At 42.3% G+C, this 16,752-nt stretch overlaps 1 protein-coding gene across 1 annotated transcript in view; it reads left to right on the forward strand.

Annotated features, from left to right (window-relative positions):
• The first annotated feature begins 560 nt into the window (after positions 1-560).
• The window catches only part of ANKRD42 (ankyrin repeat domain 42), a 100,620-nt gene continuing 84,428 nt past the window's right edge, over positions 561-16,752 (forward strand). Inside the window, exons 1-2 of the mRNA XM_043997131.1 lie at positions 561-771; positions 9,644-9,807. Coding sequence (XP_043853066.1) covers positions 759-771; positions 9,644-9,807 — 177 coding nt within the window. The 5' untranslated portion in view covers positions 561-758. The remainder of the gene's footprint in view (positions 772-9,643; positions 9,808-16,752) is intronic.

Consider the following 16,752-nt stretch of genomic DNA (forward strand, 5'->3'; position numbering starts at 1 on the left):
AACTGAGACTCAAAATGTGTGACTTGGCCCAAATCTATGAGCCAAGAACAAGGTAGGGATCTGAACCCGGGTTTTCTGACTGACTCCATATCGGCAGTCAATCCTTTCTTTGCTCCCCGTTTCTTCCTCCTTCCTCCCTCTCTACCTCACTCCCTTTCTTCTCTTCCTCCTTCCCTCCCTCCGCCCGGGGTTACAAGCACGTTTTTATCGGGAAAGAGGACGAGCGCCAACCCCCGCCTGCGACCTCCTAGTGCCACCATACCGCGCAGCGCCTCCCCACGCTGAGCCGGGCACCTACACGGAAGGCAGTCCAGGCCATCCCAACGTTGGCGCTGTTCACACAGCCAGCGTCTGGGGACGAGAAAGGGGCCATGAAGTGACAGCTCGAAGGCCGAGAGAGGGAGGCTCCTCCTCACTCAGCCTCCAGAAGAAAGCTCCCTCGGGGCACAAGGGGGGGGGGGGCGTGAAATCGGCGTGAGGTAGGGTGGGCTGCGTATAAACATGTGGGGCCGGAAGGGTGGGGTGCAGGAAGACTGAGGCGTCTTCCGGAAGCGGAAGTGACGAAACCGCCCCGGACGTTTACCCATTCTTGAAGTAACCTGTCCTCTCCGCATTCCTGGCTAGAGGGAGTTGGAGGCTGAAAGCTGGAAACCGATAGCGTAGAGAGAGACGACAGTGTCGCCGAGGGCGGCTGGGGGTCGTCGCAGTGGTCTCAGGAATACCCCCTGCCTGCGTCCTCCGCCTCCTCCCTCGCGCACATGACCGTTTCTAGTGAGTCCGCTCGGCCGGGCCGCTCTCCTGGGCATTGCCCTTGCTGCCTTTCCGGAGGCAAAGGGTTAACCGTTCCTCTCTTCCTACCCCACCCGTCCCCGCGCCTCCTCCAGGCGGAGAGCTCCCCGGTGCGGGGGCTTAACGGGCTCACCCCTCAGCTCCAGGTGCTCAGGAGCGAACTCCTAGCGCCCCTCTCCTCGATGGAACTACCTTCCCCTTCCCTTAGAAGTGCTCGCTAGTCTTTTCCTCCACCCCCGAAACTCCTTCCAACCTCTTCTCCCGACTTTGCTTCCGTGGCTCTCTCCCTCTCTGGGTACCCCCCTCCCCACTTCTCTTTTTCTCCGCTAGGTGGGCGTATGTGCCCTCCCCAGCGGACCCCGCCCCGTCATCCCTTTATTAAAGCTTTCAATGTCCAGCTCCCCCTAGAGTCTAGAAATATTTCATGCTTCTGCTGCTTCGCCACCTCCTTCCTGCCTCTGAGATGGTATCTGTAAATTTTAAAAATTAGGGCTCTGTGAACCTTAGCTGCTGCTCTTATTATAATCCTTCCCATCCTCTCTCTTTCAGTTTTTACTGTTGGTCTTTGTACAGTCTAGCTCTAATTCCCTCCCTCCCTTTCTCTCCTCTTCCTCCCTCCCTCTTTCCCTTACCCCATTAGTTATAATGTGAAAGAAGACAAAGACTCTAATTCTTGAAAGTCAGTAAGCATTTAATAAGCGCTTGCCATGTGCCAGAAACCATGCCAAATACTTTCTTAGCACAGAGAAAGGCAAAAAAAAAAAAAAAAAGCAGCCCCCACAGGGGCAGCTAGGTGGAGCAGTGTAGAGAGCACCGGCCCTGGAGTCAGGAGTACCTGAGTTCAAATTCGACCTTAGACACTTAACACTTACTAGCTGTGTGACCCTGGGCAAGTCCCTTAAACCCAATTGCCTCACTAAAAAAAAAAAAAAAAGACAGCCCCCCACTCCAAAGGAACTCACAATTTATTGGTAGAGACAACATAACAAAAAACTGTGCACAAAGGAAATATACACAGAATAAATTGGAAATAATCAACAAAGGGATCAGGAAAAGCTTCTTGTAGAAGGTGGGATTCAAAGTGGGATTCTAGTTGGGATTTAAAGGAAACCAGGGGACCCAATTGGTGGACAGGTGGAAGGAGAACATTCCAGGCATGAGAAACAGCAGTGGAAATGTCAGGCAGGAGTTGGAAGACAGAAGTGTCTTGTTCCAGGCACAACAAGGGGGCTAGTGTCCTATTTATGCAAATAAGAATTTTCTTTGGTGTGTGAATGATAAAATCAGAATTTCTGTTGGTTGTATATGTCTATGATAGAGGATCAGCCTTGGTGTCCAGAAGGCCAGGGTTTAAAACTAATTTTGACACTGGCTGTGTGACCCAGAACAGGTCTCAGTGCTCTAGGTAACTGTAAGACTATACATTATAGATGAGTTACCTATCTATTTGCATTGATAGAGGGAATTTCCATGCTAGAGGTTCACTCCATTGATAAAATTACTTGGCTTGCTTCAAAAAGAATGTATACATGTGTCCTTCCACCCAAGTCCTTCTCTAATGCCTTTATTTGTCCTTGTTTCTCTGTCATGGTGAGGAAGTACCATGGGTTCTTGAAAGCTTGGGTAGTGGAACACAAAACCTTTTGTACTTTTCACCAAACTAGGAAAACTTTATGGATGGTTCCCAGACTTATGTGTCTGTCATCCTAGGGAATAAGCTAGCAGAGTTTAGAAAAGTTCATTACCAGGTTTGTCACTAGGTGACAATTTTTTTTGGCCACAGTGGCTCCTGATGATGGAGGATAGGTGAATGTAACACTCACACTGCGTTGGTGAATGTAACACTCACACCCGTGAAATTTCAGATAATAGTTTTAATCCAAAACCCAGTGAAGAACATGGCTTAAACTTGAATATGTAACTAGAGGAGTATCATAGTTTAATCATAACATTTTTAAAAAACCTCTAGCCTGGAAATCAGGAAAATTAGATTCTTGATTTGACTGCACTACAGATTAGCTCAGGCAAACCATTTAACCTCTCTAGGCTTCACTTTTTTTCCTGTGTACATTGAAGGGATCTGACCTGATGATCTTGTAAGATTCTTCCTGGCTCTGAAAGTTATAATTATGATTTTATGTATCTTCTTTCTTCTGCTAGAATTTAACAACATTCAGTCAGTCAATGAGTAAGCACCTTATATGTGCCAGGCATTGTGCTAAGCCCTGGGGATACAAAGAAAGGCAAAAGATAGTTCCTGCTCTCCAGGAATTTACAGTCTAAGGGGGAGACAACATGCAAACCACTCTGTACAGATGAGCTATAGACAGGACAAATTGGAGATAATTTACAAAGGGAAGGCACTAGTTAAGGAAGACTTCTTTTAGACTGTGGGATTTTTTGATAGTATTTAAAGGGAAGCCAGGGAGGTCAGGATATCGAGATGGGGAGGGACAGAATTCCAGGTATAAGGCTCATAGCAGCACAAATGTTGAGTCAGGAGATGGAGCATTTTGTGTGAGGAACAGCAAGGAGTCCTGCATCACTGTTTCATAGAGTATGTAGAGGTGAGTGAGGTGTAAGAATAGCAGAAAGGTAGGAGGGGGCCAGGCTGTGAAGAGTTTTTATATTTGATCCTAAAAGTGATCATGGAATTTATTGGCTAGGGGGGTGGTATGGTTATATTTGTGCTTTAGGAAGAGCACTCAGAAAAGATAGCCAGGAGTGGGAGAGACTTGTTTCAGTGAGACCAATCACCAGGGTATTGAGGTCTTGAATCAGTTTTGTGGCAGTGTCAGAGGAAAGAATGGGGCATATTATATGAGTGAATAATATTATACAAGTAAAATCGATAAGACTTGGCAACACATTTGATATGGGAAGTGAGAGTAAAGATTTGGGTGACACCTAGGTTTCAAGGCTAGGTGACTGGGAAGATGGTGGTGTCCAGGGATGATAGACTGTAATAGGGGAGTTTGGAAAAGGGGTGAAGGGTTTGGAGGGAAAGGTAATGATTTTAGATCTGGACATGTTGAGTTCGATGTTTCTAAAACAAGACAAGAAGATGAGTGTGGGCATTTGGAGAGGAGAATTGAAAGATTAGTACTGAATATGTAGATCTCAGAATCCTCAGCAGGGGGATGGATAATAATTGAATCCATGGAAGCTGATGAGATCACCAAGTGAAATAGTATAGAGGGATATGAGAAGGGGGCCCAGGAAAGAGCTCCATGAGACACACACCTAGTGAGCATGACCAGGATGAAAATCCAGGAAAGGAGACTAAGAAGGAACAGTCAGGTAGGAAGAAAACCAGGCAAGAGTAGTATGTTGGAAACCTATAGAGAAGAGAGTATAAGGAAACAAGGGTGATCAACTGTTAAAGGCTTGCAGAGAGATCAAAAAAGGATGAAAATTGAGAAAAGGGCATTAGATTAGGCAGTTAAGAGATCATTAGTAACTTTGGGGAGAATTGTGAGATTGGAAACCAGACTGTAAGAAGAAAGTGAGAGGAAAGGAAGTGAAGGTATCACCCAGCCTTTTCAAGACATTTAATCACAAAAGAGAAGAGAAATATGGGATATTATCAGAGATTCATAGATCAAGTGAAGGTTTTTGAGGATGGAGGAGATACAGGCATGTTTGTAGGCAGTGGTGAAGCAGCCAGTAGACAGGGAGAAATTGAAGATAAATGAGAGAATGGGGATGATAAAGGGGGAAATCTGGTGGAGGAGACTAGATGGAATGAGATCATTTGTGCATGTAAAGGGATTTGTCTTGACAAGGAGAAGGCATTCTCATATGAAATGGGGTGAAAGAGGAGATAGTGGCAGAAGGCATCCAGAAGATGTGAGAAAAGAAGTTGAGAGGAGGGAGCTCTTGGCAAATGGCCTTAATTTTTGCAATAAAATATGAGGCAAGGTTCTCAACTGAGAGGGTGGGGAATGGGAATCCATAAGAGATTTGAGGAGGTCTGTAAAGCTTTGGAGAACTTTCTGTGGTGAATGGGATAGTGAATTAATTAGGGAGATATAAAAGGATTGCCTTGCTACAGTGAGGGCCCAGTTGAGATGTAACATAATTTATAGTGGACCCAGTCAACAAGATTTTGTGATTTTTCTCCAGCTTCATTTAGTTTCAAGTGAGTAGGAGTCAAGGTGGTGAATACCGGGAGTAATCCAAGGTTAAGTTTTGATAGGGCAAGATTGGTGATAGGATAGGGTGATAGGATAGTAAGGGGTCAAGGGACTTGAGAGATGAGGACAATAATAGAGCTGAAAGGGTTCACCAAAGGATCAGGATAGAGAAGGGACAAGAGTATAGCCAATTTAGGAGTGATAACATGGGAAAGAAGTGGGGAGGGTTGGAGGAACTGGATGTTATGGAGGTTGAAAAACAGAGTTGGAGTTGTGAGGCAGAGTGAGAGGTGGAATGACAGATGGTTTCAATTCAAGACAATTTCAATTCATAAACATGGAAGTGGTACATTTGTGGGTGATAGCAAGATCAAGGGTTTGACTATGTTGCTTTATAAATGAGGAAGGGTGAAGTAGTAGATCATATGATGTGAGTGAATTGTGGACCTGGGAGGACAGGATTACAGGTATTTGAAGGTGTATCGGTATGTGTGTTGAAGTTTCCTACTATTTGGACAAAATCTGGGGGAAGAGAAGATTGTGACCCAAGCATTGAACATTCACTGAGGAAATTAAAGGATTAATCTACCAGTGGCAGTAGATACAGATTGAGTGAACCTCAGAGGAAGAGAGGTTCCCAAATGATGACAGAAGAAAAACCTGGAAGAAGCAATAGGAAACAAGGAACATTCCACCAGTGTTTGGGGGCAATGAAACAATGCTAGAGGGTAGCCATGGAGGCCTGGTCTCATTGAGAGCTGGAAGATGAGAAGATTAGGAAAGGAAAAGATTGAAGATGTTACCCATCTTCATCTTTATTACCCATGAAGTAGACACATTCACTTAACAGACCTCTGGAATCCAAGTATGTGTGAAATACTTTGCCGTTATCAAAGCAAGAGCCAGGTAAGATATGTTCCTTGTTTTCAAGGAGCTTACTCTATGTAGTATGACATCTCTTGTTTACATTATGTCTGTCCTTTAAAGTCTCTAGTCCCACCTTCTACATGAAGACTTATGGACCTAAAAAACTGAGGCATATAGAGGCCAAGTTAGTCACTTATTCAGTGCCTTCTAGAGCTCTCATTTCCATGCTCACCAGTTGAATACTTTTTGCATCATACTAGTTTATGGCTGATTACCCTTGACAAGGCATTCTTAGAGGCAAGAGAATGAGTTGAGCCACTGAATCTGGGATGTGTTTTTACCACCTTGCTCCCCCATTGCAGTCTGTGTCCAGACTCGGGAGCAGCACAACAGCTAAATCATAAGTTCATACAAATACTTACAACCCTTGTCCCTCTGATCATTTCTCCCAGGAAACTGATGACAAACCTTGTGTATGTGTTTAGAAATTGAAAAGTTAGCTTAGCTACCTTGAAGCCTCAGACTCCTGAAACTGCAAGGCTTCCATGAGTTCCACCTAATCCCTGCTCCTTACCTTTTCCCACTGGGTCTCTGCACACTTCTGGACCAGTGTATTAAATAAGCATTTTCTTCATTACCCCAGAAATACAGAGTTCTCAAGTAACCTAGAATGAAGTTTGGTAGTCAAGCTGTTTAGTCATGCCCTACTCTTCTGATCTCATCTGGGGTTTTCTTGTTGTTGTTGTTGTTGTTTTTTTTTTTCTGGACAATGGGGGTTAAGTGACTTGCCCAGGGTCACACAGCTAGTATGTGTCAAGTGTCTGAGGCCGGATTTGAACTCAGGTACTCCTGACTCCAGGGCCGGTGCTTTATCCACTGCGCCACCTAGCTGCCCCATCTGGGGTTTTCTTGGCAAAGATACTGGAATGATCTTCCATTTCCATCTCCAGCTCATTTTACAGATGAACTGAGGCAAAAAGGATTAAAGTGATTTGCCCATGGTCACACCACTAGTAAATGTCTGAGGCCATATTTGAGCTCAGAAATATTAGTGTTCCTGACTCCAGGTCCAGTGCTGGACCTGGACTGCCCCTTGGGAAGACATGGTCATAAATAAACTAAACTACAAAGTTTATATTGCCAAGGAACAAATTAATGGTATAGCTCTTGTTTTCCCAAAAAGATTTTAAGTTCCTTCAGGATAGTTACATATTTTTCTTGTAACCTGACAGCCAGTTAGTAAATACTTCATAAATATCTGTTGTCTTCTTTGTCTAGCTTGACATTCCTTTTTTTGGGGGGGGGGCAATGAGGGTTAAGTGACTTGCCCAAGGTCACACAGCTAGTAAGTATAAAGTGTCTAAGGCCAAATTTGAACTCAGGTCCTCCTGAATCCAGGGTCAGTGCTTTATCTACTGCACCACGTTGCTGCCCCCAACTGGCTTGAAATTCTTTTTTTTTTTAATTAATAAAGTATTTTATTTTTTTCCCGTTACATATAAAGATAGTACTCAACTTTTGTTTATACAAGCTTTACAATTTCAGATTTTTCTCCCTCCCTCCCCCCTCCCCTAGACAGCAGGTAATCTGATATTATATATATACACATAATAACATTAATCCTATTTCTGCATTAGTCATGTTATAAGAGAAAAATCAGAGCAATGATGAAAAACCTCAAAACCGAAAAAACAACAGCACTAAAAACAAAAGAAATAGTATGGTTCATTCAGCATCTATACTCCACAGTTTTTTTTTTTCTCTTGGATTTGGAGATCCTCTTCTATCATGAGTTCCCTGGAACTCTTCTGTACCATTGCATTGGTGAGAAGAATATAGTCCATCACAGTAGATCAACACTCAGTATTGATGATACTGTGTACAATGTTCTTCTGGTTCTGCTCATCTCACTCATCATCAGCCCACGCAAGACCCTCCAGGTTTCTCTGAACTCCTCCTGCTCATCGTTTCTTACAGCATAATAGTATTCCATTGTATTCATATACCACAACTTGTCCAGCCATTCCCCAATTGATGGGCACCCCCTCAACTTCCAATTCCTTGCCACCACATAAAGAGCAGCTATAAATATTTTTGTACATGTGGGTCCCTTTCCCCTTTCCATGATTTCTTTTGGAAAAAGACCCAAAAGTGGTATTGCTGGGTCAAAGGGTATGGACAGCTTTATCGCCCTTTGGGCATAATTCCAAATTGCTCTCTAGAATGGTTGGATCAGTTCACAGCTCTACCAACAATGCATTAGTGTTCCAATTTTCCCACAGCTTCTCCAACATTTATTATTTTTCTTTTTTGTCATATTAGCCAATCTGATAGGTGTCAGGTGGTACCTCAGAGTTGTTTTAATTTGCATCTCTCTAATCATTAGAGATTTAGAGCATTTTTTCATATGGGAATAGATTGGCTTGAAATTCTTAACCAATTTTTTCTCTTCAGTGACTTTTTTCATCATTCTGTTCCTATTCAGATACCTTTACACTAGTGCACAAAGTAGTTTGAAATAATTTGCAATATAACACACAGCTGGGGTATTGTATATTGGATGACACAATATGAAAATATGAATGACTCAGAGAAAGTATCTTGGGAACACTGAAAGCTTAAAAAACACTGATGTTGGAGTGAGGAGCAATTCATTCATTCATTCACTAAACATTTATTAAGTACCTACTAGGTGCCATGCAGTATGCTAAATGCTAGGGATACAAAAAAACAAAAGGTAGTCCTGCCCTCAAGGAACTTACAGTCTAATAGAAGAGACAATATGCAAACAAATATGTACAAAGCAAGCTATATACAGGATAAATAGGAGAAAATTAACAGAGGGAAGGCACTGGAATTAAGAGGGGTTGGGGAAGGCTTTCTGTAGAAGGTGGGATTTTAGTTGGGGACTTAAAGGAAGCCAGGGAGGTCAGTGGTTAGAGGAGAGGAGGGAGAACATTCGCATGGGGAGCAATCTCAGAAAATACTCAGAGCTCAGAGATGGAGTGTTGTTCATGGAATAGCCAGGAGTGGTTCAAATCCTTCTTCTGATGCTTAGAAACTTTGTGACCCTGGGCAAGTCCTTTTACCTCTCTGAATATTAGTTTACTCATTGGTAAAGGGGGGAAAAGAATTCCTGCAGTACCAACTGCCTCATAGGATAGTTATGAGGATCATATGAGATCAGCTACATAAAGTCTATAAACTTTATAGAATTATACGAGCCCAGAGCTTATGACATCATCCAATCTAACCCTTACCCAAAACACAAGTCCTATATGTAACATTCCTGACTTTAAATAATCATCCTGCCTCCTTATGACAAGTACATAAGCCTCCCTTTGATCTAACAATAGTTTTCAAAAGAGAAAAGTCAACTAAAATTCATCATAAGTGATTGCATCAAATTCTAGCTACTTGGAATTTGGGTAACACTAACAGTAGGAGGTAGCATAGCATAGTAGATACAAAGCCAACCTTAGAATTAGGAAAACCTGGCATCAAATCCTGCCAGCCATGTAACCCCTGGCCCCTTTTTATGCTCTGAGCAATTCTCTGAGACAGAATAAAGTTGCCAATTTTCGTTAGTAGAAGGAATTTCCACACCACAGAGTTTCCTACACTGATGAAACCATACAAGCAGACCAAAAAGTAAAATGCATTTCGGTAATTCTTGTCTTTTAACATTTATTTGGTAGACAGTGATTTAAAAACCAAGTAATTTTGCATAGGTTTTTTCCTCTGTACAAATTATTGATGCATTCTTCTCCAATTTTGATTTCAATAATGTAGATAAAAGTGCTCTGCAAACTGTAATATTATATAATCATTTAAACTTCATGATATTTCAGATGCCAGGAAGAAGGTGCACTTTGTTAGTATACATGATACAGTGAAAGCTGGTGATGTGAAACAGCTAGCAGAAATTGTAGAGAGTGGGATCAACATTAATGAGGTTGATGTCCTCCATAAATTTACCCCTTTACATTGGGCAGCACATTCTGGAAGTTTGGAGGTAAGAAGCTTTAAAAATTCTTAAATTTATTGAAAGTGAATGATCTAATTACGGAATTTTAGCAGCATCATGCATTCAGTTGAAATTATTTTTTTTGAACTGGACCTGTGGTTTCTTTTGTGTAAGAAACTTCTTTTTACCAGAAGACCTGTATCCTTTTTGCAATTTATAGTTTGAGATAGGTGCCTTGAGCATTGAAATGTCAAATAAATGACTTTAAATACTCACCATTTACAAAGTTCAAAATAAGTCTTTGCATCTGAATTGGGTAAAAATAGGATAATTTGGCATGTCTTTAAATTGATCCCCTCCACTTTCTGCTTATTTTTTCCCTTGTTATCCGTAAAAGACTTCATTTTTCATATTTAACATTAATATTACTGTTTCTTCTCTGGCTCTTCTGAGCTAGCATATGTTATTTCTTTCTTTTCTTCTTCTTCTTTTTTTTTTTGGTGAGGCAATGAGGGTTAAGTGACTTGCCCAGGGTCACACAGCTAGTAAGTGTCAAATGTCTGAGGTCAAATTTGAACTCAGGTCCTCCTGAATCCAGGGCCAGTGCTTTATCCACTGTGCCACCTAGCTTCCCCTACTAGCATATGTTCTCAAAGAGAAGACAGTTAAAAGTATTTTAAGATTTTTTTTCATCTGGTCATGTAATTTGACTGCTTTAAAGGAATTAATGGTGAAGGAACTCCTACCAATTCAGTTCAGCAACTGCTTGGAAACAGCATCAGGAAGAGTAGCTTAGGGACTCTGAAAGCTTAAATAATTTACTCATTCATACAGCTAGTGAGCTTCAGAAGCATGAAGACCTTCAACCCAGGTCTTCCTGACTTCAAGACCAGATCTGTATCTACTATGCCATATTGCTTCTTGCCTAAAATTGATAAACTAACACATAAAATTATACTTTTTAATAAGAGGTAAAAATAGATGACTGACAGTTTTGGATTTTGAGGATACATTTATGGTGAGTAATGCTCTGCCAATCTTTTACCCTGTATATTCCACCATTTACTCTTTTTGTTTTTGTTTTGTTTTGTTTTTTGCGGGGCAATGGGGGTTAAGTGACTTGCCCAGGGTCACACAGCTAGTACGTGTCAAGTGTCTAAGGCCGGATTTGAACTCAGGTACTCCTGAATCCAGGGCTGGTGCTTTATCCACTGCGCCACCTAGCTGCCCCACCATTTACTCTTAGATCCAGTGACACTAGGCTCTAGGCTATTCTTTGAGCAAGACATTCTGCATTTTTATTGGCAGTTCTCCATTCAGGGACTATTCTCCCTCCTTCTCTCCACCTCTTGGCTATCAAGAAGCCTCTGTAAAGGCTGGTTCAATCCTAGACTAATCAAACCCCCAGTTTGGTTTTGTTGTCTTTTAGGGGATAAAATAAGCCTAATTCATGTTGGGGTAGGGTGAGGAGGTGAGAATTCTGGTATGTATAAGTATCAATTACATACCACCCCATCATGGCAAGGTCCTAAGGATTCCATCATTTCTAATTTAACTTTTCTGGACAATCATGGCATAGACAGTGCTAAGAGAAAAGGAAAAGAAAAAATAATGCTTTTCTTCTTGAAGAAATCACCGTAAAGAAAAAGAAGAAAGAAAAAAAGAAAAATACAGTGGAAAACAAAAGCCAGAAAACCTAGGCTTTTCTCCCTCCACTTTGGAAGGACTAGATGTCACATCTGGTCCATGTGGTGGGTAATACAAAACTTCTCAATTCACAGTTGGTGTCCTGATTTAGGGTGGTGATAAGCCAGGGAAGCACCAGGGACATCAAGGACACTGCGCAAATGATGACATCTTGGATGCAGTCATAGATTTTTCATCCTGAATCAGGGTCATTCGTAGTGTGATGTTTAAAATCTCAATGTGTAGGGCAGCTAGGTGGCACAGTGGATAAAGCACCGGCCCTGGATTCAGGACGACCTGAGTTCAAATCCAGTCTCAGACACTTGACACTTACTAGCTGTGTGACCCTGGGCAAGTCATTTAACCCTCATTGCCCCACAAAAACAAACAAACAAATAAATAAATAAATGTGTGGTCGCCTTAAATTAGAAGCTTTAGCACCAGTCTTTGGGCATTAAGCATTTATTAAAGCATACTAGGTATTCACATGGAGTTCAGAAAGTTAAGAAAAGGCCTATCTAGCCTAGAGTTCCAGCCTGGTCGGGTTCTTCCTCAAGTCCTCCACCATGAGCCTGCTTCAATCACGAACTCTCTTCAAATTGAGTGTGTGGAAGCTTTTTATAGGTCCAGAGCATAGGAGGTCCTTACACACTGCTTCAAACTGATTGGTAGGCATCATCCAAATCCATTGGTTCACTGGACTTGGAGGTGGTCTGGAGTTAAGTTCAAAGTCTTTAGCTTCTGAGAACAATACCTTCTTAGGGGCTAGCCAGGTGTGCTTACAATCTAGTTAACTTGAAGTAGGCTAATCAGCAGTCAAGCACTCTCACTTAATGCAATCAGTTTAGATTAATCTCCAGGTGGGCCTTTGAGGATCTGTTAAATCCCATTATTTTATCACAGTAGTAAAGTGGATAAAGCATCATAAGATGTTTGGATGTAACCTGTCTCAGGATCTAAGTTCATCCGAAGACTTTACCAGTACAATCACTCAATATTTTCCCTGGCCCTGGGAACTCCATCAGGGGAGTGATACCAAATCTTTTCTCCTTTAGAGGTCTCTGTTTTTTTGTTTTTGTTTTTGTTTTGTTTTGGTGAGGCAATTAATTGGGGTTAAGTGACTTGTCCAGGGTCACACAGCTAGTAAGTCTTAAGTGTCTGAGGCTGGATTTGAACTCAGGTCCTCCTGAATCCAGGGCTGGTGCCACCTAACTGCCCCTAGAGGTCTCTATTGAGGTGAGTTCCTCTTTTTCTGTAGGGTCTGGGTAAGGACTGTGTCTTATCTTCTTCCAGGGACTCAAGATTACCTTCAAGTTTGTCTTAGGGATATCCTTTCTTCCATATAAATTCATAGTCATCATAGGCAGGCAGAGAGTTTCATGTCCCTCATGTGATTAGAAAGTAGGGCACTTCCCCAAAATTGCATCCTATTGTGTACCAAAGCCTCTGTGGGAAGGAGTTCTAATCACTGCCAGAAAAAGAGACATGCCAATGAGGGGAAACTGAGCTATTTCCCCAGGGTGTATGGATCCTCTGAAGCAGCAGGGTCATTGAAGTCTAGGTGATTCCATGCAGGGAGTGGAATAAGGAAGGAGCTGATAAGGTCAGGTAGAACTATGTCCTTATCAAATAAGTCATCCTGGAGGCTATAACAAAGAAGTCACTGAACTGGAGAATCATCCTCCATTCTGGGGCAGTGTTGATTTGTTGAGGACATGGCTTCTGGGCAGCTGGACAACTAACTAACATAGTCAGGGGCTGAGTGATAAAAGGCCGTTCCAACATCTAACAGTGTCATCTGTCTGAGGTAAAAGAGGTGGAAAACCCAACAGAGGGGATGTCAATGGGCTGAGTTGTGTCTCTTCTTCAGGTCTTTGGAGCAGGGGCCCTGTAAGGAAAAAGTATCTAACTTGTGAGAGCTTGATGCTTCAGGGGCAGACTTAACCAGTACCAAAATGCCATAACTTGAATAGGCATCATCTGCAGCAAGGGAAAACCTCATGCCTTGAGATTGTCGAAGGGATTAATGTAATAAATTGACTAGTTGGAAGCAGGTTAGGGACCATGTGTGATCAGGCCACACTGTTCTTTTTAGACGTGGGTGCTCTGATTGGCATGAGGAGCAGAGGTGAGACAAAGTGGCTGCCTCATCTTTTGTTATGAGGATCATAAGGTCCTGCACCCACCTTAAGATGGTATCTTGGCTCTTGTGTCTAGATTGGGATTGGATCCACTCCTACCTTTGTTGTTTTGGTAAGAGTATCAACCAGTTTCTGCAGTTTTGCCGAGGGCATAGGATGTCTTTGATGCCCCACAAACAACTGTATGTGATGAGAGGCATCAGTAAAATTCCTCAATTGGCCCTGGCCCCAAAGTGGGAAGAGCTTTTGGTTCTCCAGTCCTGTTCTTTCCAGTTTCCCAACCACTCAGCCACACCCATAACCACTGGCCAGGAATCAGTATATATATAGATCTTATCTGCCCCATTCCTCAAGGCAAACCAGCCTGGCTGAAGCCGCAGGGGACCTTGATGGAGAGACAGGAAGCTGCACATACCAGGTCAGTCAAACCACCACCCCCTTGACCACCATCTTTTCTCAGATCCTGAGTCCAAGAACCTTGGGAATAGCAGTTCTTCAAGCCCACTATCTGCAGTCATCCTGGGTGGTAAACCCTGTGGAGATGGAGTCTGGTAACTGCTCCTAGAGGTGTTACAGACATACCACTGAACACCCAAACAAGAACATTCTTGTCATCAAGTCCTTGGCACTTTCAAATGGTTCAAAATCATAAACTGATATGATTTTATCTGTGGAAATGACATTAAAGGAGAGGCATTATCTGCATTGCTGCTGCACCTTAAGGACCATAGGACTTCATCTGATTTGCTTCTGAATTCTTCCATATGTATTATCTCCTTTATTGGAATGTGAGCTCCATGAGAGGACGGACCATCTGACTTTTCTATTTGTATTCCCAGTACAGGACTTTTCATAGAATAAGTACCTAATAAGTTATCCATCTATCCATCCATCCATCCATTAATTCAAGGTCCTCTCACATGCCAACTCTGCAGCTTGCAGCTTAGCCTCCTGGGAGGAACTGCCAGGACCCACATCCCTCAGAGTAGTCCCTGTTACCTAATTATTGGGTGCTGAAGTCCAGTTTTGTGTAACTTTCATAATGGGGAGAACTGTCAGCTAACCAGGTAGAATGGGGAAGAAAAGGAAGAGGGAGAGGGAATGAGCATTTATATAGCACCTGCTCTGTAATAGGCACTATGCTAAGCATTTTATATTTATCTTGTTTGATCCTCATACCAACCTGATGATGTAGGTGCTATTATTATCCTCATTTTACAGTTGAGGAAACTGAGGCAAACAGAGGGGAAGTGACTTGCCCAGGATCACACAGATAATAAGTATCAGAGGGCAGACATGGTGTCTTCCTGACACCAGGCCTAGTGCTCTATCTATTGCACTACCTAACTACATCAAATGTCATTCTTCAGGAGATAGATCCTCATAGGCACAGTCTATTGGGACAGCAGAGAAGGCAGGGTGTTCAGGGCTTGGACTAGAGGCCTCAATCTCTGGAAGAATTGCAACATGTTTGTGAAGGATGTGAATATTTAAGGGGCCCAGAAAGACTTAGATGTACCATTTCCACTTAACAGAAAAAGCCTTTTATGCTCTACTTACCTTGCTAGAGGGTTCATATTGCTCACCATACTCATGATGTGCAACACTGGGTGAAGGGGTGTGTGTGTGTGTGTGTGTGTGTGTGTGTGTGTGTGTGTGTGTGTGTGTGTGTGTGTGTGTGTGTGTGTGTGTGTGTGTGTGTATTCAAAGCCTGAGGCCATTCAGGTATGGGTTCACCCAGACATCTGAATCTCATTGTTCCTGAATCAAGCTGATCATAGTTGGTGGAGTCAGCTGCAATAGGAATTCATGTTTGTGAGGCCAGTTACAGTAACTCCTAATCTCAGTCACCTACAAAACGACAAAGGGGATCTCTTGTCTGAAGTCTTTAATCAATTTAGATGCCTTTGTTACAGTAAGTTCTCAGAGAGCTCCTCAAGCCTATTGAACTCCGATGCAGGAAGGATTTCTACAATGGCTTCATTAGAACATGCTCTTAGGAGCCATTGTTCCAATGACTCATCAGGCTTCTATTGGATCTTCTCTTGCAACCTCCTCAGTTTCAGGTGGTGAAAGCTGGCTCACACCCTGATCCCTCAATGGAAGCAATCACATTCTGGGGTAGATAGGGTAAAACTTGTAGCAGATATGCATACTCTAGCCAAATTCTCACATTGGCCATGTCCAAAAAATATACATCTCAGTTTATACCCTGAATCAGTCTCTCTTTCTAGAGGTGGGTAGCATGTTTTATCATGAAATCCTTGTGTTACTCATTGTGTTGATCAGAATTCTTAAGTATTTCAAAATTGTTAATTGTATACATGTTTCTCCTAGTTCCAGCAATACTTTTTTTTTTTGTTTGTTTTTTGCTGGGCAATGAGGGTTAAGTGACTTGCCCAGGGTCACACAGCTCATAAGTGTCAAGTGTCTGAGGCCGGATTTGAACTCAGGTCCTCCTGAATTCAGGGCCAGTGCTCTATCCACTGCGCCACCTCGCTGTCCCCAGTCTGTCATTTTAAAAATAATAGTTGCTTAGAGCAGAGGGTCCCTACAGTTGCTTAGTTCACAGCAATCAGACTGAAGCTGAACCACATTAAAATGTAATTGGGTAATATTAAACAAGATAAAAATATAATAAAACAATGTTTCTATGAGGTTTCCTAAGCCAGCATACAGCCTTCAGGGATCCTTATGCGTGGTTTGGTGGCCCTTTTCCATTTGGGTTTGACACCATTGATTTAGAGTAACCAATTAATATCATTTTATATGAAACTAAACACAATCCCGAAGTGATACATTTGGCATGTTTAAATAAGCTTGTGGAGCTGAAGTGTGGTCTCTGTTAAACATCTTCATTTCCTCATTGGGGTGTGGAAGGTATCCTGGGTTCTGGAGAGTTATACTAGAGAAATGCATATTCTGCTAGGAATGAGTTGGAAAGTTTTACCAGTAAGACTAAATCTGCTGCAAAGTAGCAGGATATAAAATAAATCCACATAAATCATCAGCATTTCTACACATGACCAATGAAGTCCAGCAGCAAGAGATAGAAAGAGAAATTCCATTTAAAGTAACTGTAGATAATATAAAATACTTGGGAGTCTACTTGCCAAGACAAACTCAGGAACTCTATGAACACAATTACAAAACACTTTTCACACAA

The sequence above is a fragment of the Dromiciops gliroides genome, chromosome 3 (genome assembly GCF_019393635.1).
Source record: "Dromiciops gliroides isolate mDroGli1 chromosome 3, mDroGli1.pri, whole genome shotgun sequence".
Taxonomy (NCBI): domain Eukaryota; kingdom Metazoa; phylum Chordata; class Mammalia; order Microbiotheria; family Microbiotheriidae; genus Dromiciops; species Dromiciops gliroides.